Genomic DNA, 10,470 nt, shown 5'->3' on the forward strand with positions numbered 1-10,470 from the left:
CCTTGTTTTCTACAGACGCATTTAGCTTGCTACTTAGGTATGCTCTCCCTCTCTCTCACACTCATTTTCTCAAATTCTATGAACATACATGCTATTGAAGATCATTTCCATGTTTGATATAATCCCAGAGTGTTTAGGTTTATACTTGATTTGTTTTGATAAAATACATATTATGCGTCGTATTTTCAAACTAACCTTTGATGTCTTGTGATAGCGCTTAAGAAGCAGTCCAGGTATGTACCCTAAATCTTCTTCATGATTGTGATTGGTTTTCCTGCTAAGCATGCTTTTTTTTCGAAATCACCTAGCCTACTTAGGTATCCATGATTAATCGGTTAATTGCTATATTTCCCTCAACTCAGTCAGTAGAGACCTCTTTAGGGCTTAGAGGGGTGCTACCTCCTAGAGGTACCTTCCTAATAAGTAACCTGATCCCCGGACTTAGACTCGGGTTTTTCAAAGACATGTTTTTTCCCAAAAATTATGGAGTCACATTTTAGGGTTTTTCTTTCTTGTTTTATTTTCCCTTTAAAATAAAAATAAAATAGGTGGCGACTCCCACTTTTTCTAAAATTAATTTTTCACAAATAAAAAGCGAGTCTCGCCGATTGAGTGGGGACGCACATGAAAAATACGGGTCCACAGTGATCTTTTTATCTATCACACTTAAACATAACTATTAAATCCAAACTTGTTTTATCATCATTAAAACTAAGATTAACCAAATATTGGTTTAACAATACTATACATAAACCTAAAAGAGAGTGTATAGACTTGATAAATAGGTAGTGAAACTAGACAAGTGTTTGTCTCTATAAAATTGAGGGAAAAGGCTTACACATTAAGGCATCATTTCCCTACATCAAGGTTAGAAGTTGCTAGAAGCGTATAAGGACCCACTGGCTCCCCTAACCAATCATAAGTTTGAAATTTTGGAAGGCAAACCTAACAAGGATTTTGGAATGTTAAGCTAATGGTGTGTTAACTAACCCTTGAACAATCTTGGTAACTATCTGTTACGTAGTTTTTCCCTTTGGCCATGTTTGATTGTTTAGATATAACATGAGATAGGATAAAAGATGAGATATTATATCGTATCTCATGTTTGGTTGGTGATAGAATAAAATAAATTGTCCTATCATGTATTAAGTCAAACACGAGATAAGAAAAATAGGGAGATATATTATTCATCGTATTTTTTATATTCCTTCTACATAGATTATTTTAATCTTATATCAAGATGTAGGATATGTGTGTCATAAATTTATTTATTTTTTATCATTTTTTTATATTACTTATCTTGCAAAAATAAATTTTTAATTATAAAATAAATTTATGGTTAAAAAGGAAGAACTAAAACAATATCTATTAAATATTATAAAACAATATTATTATATGTAATATATAATATTTAAATAAATATATATATATATATATATATATAAATTATTTTTATATATTGAATTACATAATATAAAAGAATATTATAAAGTTTAAATATTTTAATCATGAATATTATTACACATAAGAGAAATTTCATTTTTTTAAAAATAGAAAATATTATAATGTAATATAATTTTTATTTTAAACATTAAAATAATATATATTCTATATTTAAAAAAAAATATAAGCATAACATAATATTTCCCATTAGATATATGTTACTTTAAGATATCATACTCATTGGATATTATATCTCATTGGAAATCATATCCTAAGATATACATTTTCTATTGAATGAGATATAATATCTTAACATATACATATTATATCCTGTCAACCAAACTTAGTCTTTATAAATTTTATTGGGCTTTTGACTCATCAAGTTACAGTTCTAACTTCTAACATGCCATCATCTTCGAATGAAACACATTGTCCTATTTCTAATTGATTTGTTTTTCCACATCAAATGAAGTAGAGTTCACTCACAAAGAATGATAATGGGATATGTGCATGGCTTCAATATAGTGTGTGGGAGATTGTCGTTCCATTAACTTTGCCCTTGTCACTAGTTAGCCTCTTATGTCATTGCATCAAAATTCTCATCTGATGACAAAACTAAACCTTCTGTTATTCCATGTGTTCCTATAATTGTTACAACATCAATTCCTCTACTTGGAAAGGCTCCCACCGATAATAAATAAATAAATGAAATAATAATAATAATAATAATAATAATAATAAAGAGTAAATAAATAGATATGAAAGATGAAAATTTGGAAAATTATTGGAAAATGGAATTTAGGACTTGAAAAATCTAAGGATGAAAGATTATGGAGTTGAATTATTTGGAAACTAGATTTTCGAAAATCAATTTTTAAAGTTTGTGGGCTTTAGAAATGGGCCAAGAAAGATGGCCATGTGAAATAGAACTGTGCACGTGGGCTTGGGTGTAACTAGCATTGCATTTAGAGATTCAACATGGCCCATGCTCCCTCACTATTCATATATTCAAATAATGCACTCCCCTTTGCAAGCCTAGTACAACGTCCAAAAATTCAAATCCAAGCATTTAACTTCTTCAAAACTCACCAAGCCCATCTTGCAGGTCGTGCCCATGTGTGTATTCCTATCTCTAACTCCCCACTTTCTGATCCCCTTAGGTCTTCACCTCACCACCAATGGAGCGTCTTTCACGCACGGGATCATAAAGAAGGCTCAACGTTCTTGGTACCTCCTTCCACCGGCATCGCCTGCACCATTAACAACTACTATAAAACCAGCACACATAAGAGCCAAAAGCAAGCCATTACCCACTCCCACTGTGCATCACTCAGCAAGTGTGTCATCTTCACCCACCACCATGGGCAAGCCATGCTCTTGGCCACATGTCCATGCAGCTTCTTCCTGGCAGAAAAGGAGTCCCCCTCATTTAAAAAAAAATGAAAGAAAAACAACTCTTCCTGGGTGGTCCACAAAGAGATCTACAAAACCCTTTTTGGATTTATTTTAGAAAACAATAACATTTGAAAAATATTTTAGAAAAATTAAGTTACTAACTTAGTGGGTGTTTGGTAAAATAATTTATTAACTTAAAGTGATTTGATAACTTAATTTAAGTTATTAAATAAATTATATTAGGTAAAATAACTTAATGGTATGACTTAAAAGTAATAAACACTTTAAGACGAAAAATCAATTAACTTATTCTTAAGTTTGTATCTTTATTTTATTTTATTTTTTTTCTCTATTTGTTCTAATTACCTCCACGATCTTTTTTGTTATTCTGTCACCTCAAATGTTACTCAATCTATACCTTAATTATAATTTGTAAGGATAAATATGTCAATTTGATTATTTAAAATATATTTTAAGTTAATTTTATCAAACAACCTTAATACTTAGAGTAAAGTGGTGTTTGTTTGTTTTTTTTTTTTTTATTTTATTTAATTCTAAATAGAACTTTAATGCTTGATAATGTTAAGTATTAAATTGTTTTTTTAATATTTTATTTATATTAAAATTAAAAAGTAAAATAAAAATCAATATGTTACTTTTTCCATTTAGAAAAAACCAAATATTTTGATTTTTTCTATTCAGTAAAAAGCTTATAATTAATCATGAAAAAGTAAAAAAACAAACAATTTAAAATTTAAAAGCAAATTGTTTTCAACAAAATACTAAAAAAACAAATGACCTCTTAAGTTAACAACTCAAATATAATTTAACTTAAAGTCAACTTAAATTGTTAAGTGATAAATATTAAATTTTAATAAAACATTCTCTTCTTATATTAAAATTTTTAAATAATTTTGAAGTATATAAGTTAAGTATATATATTTTATATAAGAGTTATTATAATTTATATAAAATTATCATTAATTTTTACTTTTTTAAATATCCAAACAAGCACTAGACTATATTTGATTCTTGAAAAGTATTAGGGAAAGAAAAAAAAAATTATTTTCTCATGTTCGGTTTTTCTATAAAAAAATAATGAAAGAAAGTAAAATATAATTAAAATTATTAAAAAATGTGTATATTTTAAAATTATTTAATATTTATATAGAATAGTTAAATAAGTAAAAAAAAAAAAAGTTTAAAATAGTATATAAAAATAAGGTATTGACAAAAAATGTTAAAGAAATAAAATAAAAAGAAAAAGTAAAAGGAAATAAAAAGTGAGGAAAAATAAAAAAAATGGGTTTAAACTCAATAAATTATATTTACATGCAGATTCATTTTACTTATTTTCCTTTATTATATAAATATTAAATAATTTTAAAATATATAAAATTTTGACAAATTTTAATTATATTTTATTTTATTTATTTATTTTTTCACAATAAACCCAAATATAAGAAAAACCATTTTTTTTAACATATTTTTTTTATTTCCTTAGTATTTTTGGGAATCAAACATAGATTAAATTTATTTTTCTTCATTTTTTTTTCTACTTTTCCTCTCTATTTTCTTTCCCTCTCACTTTATTTTCCTTCAAACTTCTCATGATCCAAACAATTTGTCTACAAATCATGAAATAATGTATAGAATTTTATTTGTTAGGTATTTTGGTTAGGTAACATAAACTAATACACATATTTCACATGCCAAATTTATCACGCCTAAAAACCATTCAACAGCCGCCAGCTTTCTGGCAAAAAAAAAAAAGGGTTTTTTCTCTACCTTCCCTTTTCTAACACAAAACGTGCCACTGACTGGGAGCCCTCCCCAGCCCAAACGACCATTCAACCTCTGAATAATTCTAGACAGTTCTCAACCCAAAAAATACAGTAAGTGCATGAATTTAAGCCTGAGTGGAGAGCAGTCTTTTTCATTTCCTACTCATTCCTCTTAAGAATTTTTCTAACAGAAGAATTATGACTCCAACCGTTCATGGCCCATGGCCCCCCAATTTGACAAGAGAGTCAAAAAAGATAAGTCACCCTCAATCCATTGCCATATTAATTCAAGGCGGTTTCAATGGATTGGGGCTTGCCGATTTGGTGGGTTTTGATTTTAATCCGAAGGTTGCAACTTATTTGCATCATTGATGACGGAAATCCACGAGAAGTCAAAACACAATTCACTTGGTGAACAGTTGCGGAGTTTGTTGGGATTTGGGTGAATTCTACCCATCTAATTTTAGTAATTTTCAGTAGCCAAATGCGGCTACGTACACACTACTTAGTATTTCTAGGTTTTGTTTGGCTTACGAGGTTGAATTCCAGAGCATTCTCTAGGCATGGGCATTGACCAGAGCTTACTTGATACTCAAAGCCTATTTTTCTCTCGAGTCCATCATCATCCATGACAAATGAAAAATTAAAATAAAATTAAAATATTGATTTTTATTTTGGCATGTTATTTGATCATTCTTATCTTCCTATTAGTCAAATATTTGGATTTTTATATTTATTTGTATATTCCCCACTAGTGTAAAACTTTAGGGTTCATTTTAGAGGTATTTTTATTTTTAAAATAAAAAATAATTGTAATTTAAAAAAAATACAAAATAAATAATAGTAATTTGGAAAAGACAACGGTTTTAAAAATCATTTTAAAATATTTTGAGATGATTTTAAGGATATAAAATAAATTCATACATTTTATAGAAAGTATTTGAAGTTTCTATTTTTTTTAAAGAGATAGTTAATTATTTTTAAAATTATTTTTTTTCTTAAATTAAAATTTCAATATTCATATTGGGCATATATGTTAAAGTCCTACCTAATTAAGGTTTTGCTTCCATTTATTGAGCAAGCATTTTTGGAAAACTTGTCCAACATGAATTAATTTACTTGATTAAGGTAGTGTTTCCTTTTTGATAGCATAGAAAAAATAAAAATATTTGATTTTTTCCTTTAATTAAAATTAAAATATTGATATTAATCAATATAATTAAATTAAAACTATTGATAATAAGTTAACTTTGACACGTTAGTTTATATCAATTTGTTAGTTTTAGTTGAATATAAAAAAGTTAAAATATTTGACTTTTTCTATTAAAAAAAATATCATCTAATATTATTTAAAATATTTATTATTAAAAAAAATTATACAAAAGATTTAAATTTATTTTAAAAATAACTTAATTTTAAAACAAAATTTCAAAAAAAATATTTATTAAACTTTAAAAAATGATTTCCATAAGTAACTATAAACTTATTTGATAACTATTTTAAAAAACAATTCTAAAAATTAATTTTTTAAAGCAGTTTCTTAATTTTTATAAAATAAAAGTTTGTTTGAGAACTTAAAATATTTTTAATAATTTCAAAAGCAGTTTTTATATCTAATGCTTTATTTCTAATTATTCTTCATATTTTTATAATTATTTTTTAAAACAACCCTCAAAAAATAAAAAATAACTAAAAAATATTATCTAAAATATTTTATTTTTTATTCTTAAAAATAAAAATAGAAAATAATTTTTTATTGTCAAATCTCAAAATTAGTTTTCAAATATGCTATAATTTTGTTTTTTGGATTGAATTTTAACTTTCAAATCAAACCAAACCCATAAAAATATTTCCAAAAAAAAGTCATGAGAGTACTCAAAACTATCATTTTCGTTTCTATTTTTTAAATATTTTTTGAAGGGCCACTTGTTATTTAACATATACAATAATTAATTTTTATGTCACACATCCGGGGAGGTTCGGTAAGAAAAGATGAGCAGATGATACTTACCATAAGGTGTTAAAATCTAAATAATTAATGAAAAATGGTTAGCAGTTGGAAGCCATTTTAGCGCAGCCGACATTCTAAACAAACATAGGAGTGTAGGACAAAAACAAAGCAACAAAATTGGTTATGAAAATTATTTCTTATATTAATTATTAAAATATGATGCTAATAATAATGTAGTATTTTGCTCTTAGTTGTTTCATTAAATTGTATTCTTATGATGTTTAGATTATATTTGATTGAAAAAAGTGTTGGAAAAAATGATTTTTTTACATTTAATTATATTAAATTAATTAAAATTTTACATATTTTAAATTTATTTATTTTTATATATAATAATTAGAATAAGTGAAATTGGTTTAAAGTAAAATATAAGAATAATTTAATGATTTTAAATATTTTTTTCTCACTTTATCTTTAAAATTTTCGGAACCAAACATTTAAAAAGTAATGGAGAAGGAAGGAGTGCACGGTTATTGAGCAAAGCTTCAAAAATAAATAAATATCTTATACGCAGAAAAATTTAAATACATGTCATTTTCAATTTTTGTTTTATTTTATAGGAGTACAAAAGTAAGCTGGCTCTGATGGTGCCAAATATGGTAGTTTTCCAAGTCGACTGAGGGTAATAAAGTCATTTAATAACAAATTTTGTCCACATGGTCAAAGTTAGAGGGTGAGTCACGAAACAACGCGGAGTGTCCTTAGCCGATACCACTGGTCCAATCTGACGGCAGGTAATGCCTCACCCATAACATGATTGACAATCCATCATCATTAAGTTCATCACCATCCATCCATACATACATACATTAGGCCAGCAGCCAACGAACCAACCGTCCCCTATATATGCCCACCGTCATCTATATCCCTCTTCAATACCCTTCGATTAACCCGATCCCTCTACAACAACCTTTGAATATACAAACGAATGGGTGAGGTTAGTTCAGTCCCCAACGAAACCTATCTATTAAGACGCCGTTTTGAGATCATGGCCTGAGTTTTCCTTTGTGTTTTGCAGGCAAAAGAAGCCGGCGAGAAGAAAGCCGATGCTGGCGAGAAGAAAGCCGATGCCGGCGAGAAGAAAGCCGAGGGTCCTGCCCCCGCTGTTTTTAAGATCGACTTGCATTGCGACGGTTGTGCAAAAAAAGTCAGGCGATATGTTCGAAATTTTGATGGTAAGAAATCCAAATTTTTTTAAAGTTTCACTACTTTCTCCAAAATTTCCCCCGTCAATTTCGTTTTTTCCAAATAAATTTTGATTTTGCAGCGAAACTCTCGGGTAGTTTGAATGTAGAACAATGTAGGGTTGAATTTAAATCGAATTTGTGTTGGTTGAAGGTGTGGAAGATGTGAAGGTAGACAGTGCGAGCAACAAAGTGACGGTGACCGGCAAAGCTGACCCGGTGAAGCTTCGAGAGAAGTTGGAGGAGAAGACAAAGAAGAAGGTTGAGCTCATCTCTCCTGTTCCTAAGAAGGAGGCCAAGGATGGCGGGGCTGATAAGAAGTCGGACGACAAGTCCGAGAAGAAGTCCGATGAGAAAAAGTCCGACGAGAAAAAGTCGGATGAGAAGAAGGCGGACGATAAAAAACCAAAAGAGGTACCACTCTTAACCTGCGCCTTCCCCACCCCTTCGCTACCATGCGCCGGTTGCGGCTATGATGAGTCCGGCTCCCTAAGCGACGCACCCAGCGCATGTTATCCATGTGGGGTTCCGGTTTCAATCCGTTAGGTGTACTTTCTATAATTTTAATAAATTATTATTTCTTGCCTTTCTGTGGTTGGTCAGACTCCGGTGAGTACAGTGGTTCTCAAGATTCGGTTGCACTGTGAAGGATGCATCCATAAAATAAAGAAAATCATCTCGAAGAGCAAAGGTGAATTACCAAACCTTCATTAGTGAAGACTGAATTATTAATTTCTTTATTATATGATTGTCATCTATGCTGATACCGTCGCTATATATCCATATCATGAATCATATATTCCAGAATTCTCCTTTTTATTCGTCTCCGTTTGATTCCTAGGAAATAGAAGGAAAGTGAAAATAAAATAAATTTTCCTTCTGGCACGTCGGGAAAAATAAGGACCACGTTTTATTCTTTATTTTCACTTTTGTTTATTATCAGATTACCTTTTCTGCATTTAAATATTCTAGTGCCAATTTGGTCATTTTGGTGATTAGCGGTCTTTTCACGTCGTTGTTAACAGGGGTTAAAACGGTGACGGTAGATTCGCAGAAGGATCTGGTAACGGTCACAGGACCTATGGACGTAACGGAGCTGATACCGTACCTGAAGGAGAAGCTGAGGAGGACCGTTGAGATCGTTTCACCAAAGAAAGACGACGCTGGCGGTGACAAGAAAGAAAAAGGCGGCGGCGGTGACAAGAAGGAAGGCGGAGGTGAGAAGAAGAAAGAGGGAGATGGCAAAGCCGCCGGCGGAGAGAAGAAAGAGGGAGATGGCAAAGCCCCCGGCGGAGAGAAGAAAGAGGGAGACGCCAAAGCCGCCTCCGGGGGAAAGCAGGAGGAGGGTGGTGTGAAGGTGGAGGTGAACAAAATGGAGTACCACGGATACGGCTATGCGCCGCCTCCACAGTACTATTACGGACCACCCATGTACAATCATGGATATCCTGCCGAAGGTCCGAGCCAATGGTACGAACCACCCATGTACGGTCAGGGATACAGCGGAGAGGGTCCGAGTCATCATGGTTATGTAGTGGAGCACACGCCACCGCCTCAGATATTCAGCGACGAGAATCCCAACGCATGTTCCGTCATGTGAAACCAGGTTCACAGAAGGAAGACAATCAAGAAGCCCAGAGTTGTAAATAAAGCAAAAGCTTATATAACAGGGAACTTTTTTTGTTTTTTTTTTTTCCTCCTGGAAATTTCGTTTAGAATAGAGTTGGCCTGTTGGATACGCCGGCAGCCAGCCGGCCAAGGCGGTGTAGTTGCTATTAGCAAGGTTGTTAAATTACTTTGTTCTTTCCGGAACATTTTTTGTGTTATTTTACTAATTTCTGAGCCCGTTCATATCTACGAAATTATAAATGATGCCAACTTTGTGGTTTACAATGCAGCCACGTGGTTTCTTTTTAACTTTTTCCTCTCATCTTTTTTTTTTTTATCATTTGTCGGCCCCGTCAATGATATATCAGCTGAGTGGACCCGCTGCTAAATATTTTTCGTTTTATTAAAAAATCAATATTATAAGCATTTATGGCGTAACCTATTTGGAAGTTAAAAGTGTGATTATACGTTAGCAGTGATGTAAATCTGAACTCAAATCACTCCGAGAGAAAAAAAAAGGGTCGTCATGACTGGACGTTGAGATCTAAGTGTTTGGAAGATGTGAATAGGATATTTTTCTTGTTGCGTCTCTAATTTTGTTCAACTTTTTGGCCCTCACGCAAAGCCTCGGCCGTGGAGTGCGCACACTGTAGTTCAGCCGCATCAGCACCACATGTGACGACATGCAACTACGCCTCTTTCAAACCTCTTCACAGATTGGTCAAACCTTAAGTCTTGCATTTATATCCAAGTCCCGAAAAGCCTCAAAATTCTCAACTTAAAAAAACATAAACCAATGTGATAACAACTGCATCCGTAATAAATCACATGAGTTTAAAAATTTTATTTTCCCAGGAAAGTTGTTTTCCTTTTCCTCTTCCTTTTCATTTTCAAAATATTAAAGGGAGACAGCATATGGGAATAGCCAAAACTTAAATGACCTTTGATGTCTTCAACAGCTACACCTTCCATATTCCCAATGGAGTTACCTTTTCATCTCAACAAAGGCTACGCAACCATCGGGGGTCATTTTTAGGGCCAGGTT

At 31.3% G+C, this 10,470-nt stretch overlaps 1 protein-coding gene across 1 annotated transcript; it reads left to right on the forward strand.

Moving 5' to 3' along the window:
* The first annotated feature begins 7,463 nt into the window (after positions 1–7,463).
* Positions 7,464–9,734, forward strand: LOC117920857 (heavy metal-associated isoprenylated plant protein 3-like). Its single transcript, XM_034838520.1, has 5 exons — positions 7,464–7,570; positions 7,652–7,808; positions 7,972–8,231; positions 8,421–8,508; positions 8,843–9,734. Exons 1-5 carry the CDS (start codon positions 7,562–7,564, stop codon positions 9,415–9,417), a joined length of 1,089 nt encoding a protein of 362 aa, XP_034694411.1. The 5' UTR covers positions 7,464–7,561; the 3' UTR covers positions 9,418–9,734.
* The last annotated feature ends 736 nt before the right edge of the window (positions 9,735–10,470 follow it).

The sequence above is a fragment of the Vitis riparia genome, chromosome 8, assembly GCF_004353265.1.
Source record: "Vitis riparia cultivar Riparia Gloire de Montpellier isolate 1030 chromosome 8, EGFV_Vit.rip_1.0, whole genome shotgun sequence".
Lineage (NCBI taxonomy): Eukaryota > Viridiplantae > Streptophyta > Magnoliopsida > Vitales > Vitaceae > Vitis > Vitis riparia.

What these genes read in the sequence shown, in the direction of transcription:
- LOC117920857 (XM_034838520.1), top strand. An exon ending in ACGATAAAAAACCAAAAGAG is followed by an intron (nt 8,232 to 8,420) that starts GTACCACTCTTA and finishes GTGGTTGGTCAG; the next exon opens with ACTCCGGTGAGTACAGTGGT. An exon ending in AATCATCTCGAAGAGCAAAG is followed by an intron (nt 8,509 to 8,842) that starts GTGAATTACCAA and finishes CGTTGTTAACAG; the next exon opens with GGGTTAAAACGGTGACGGTA.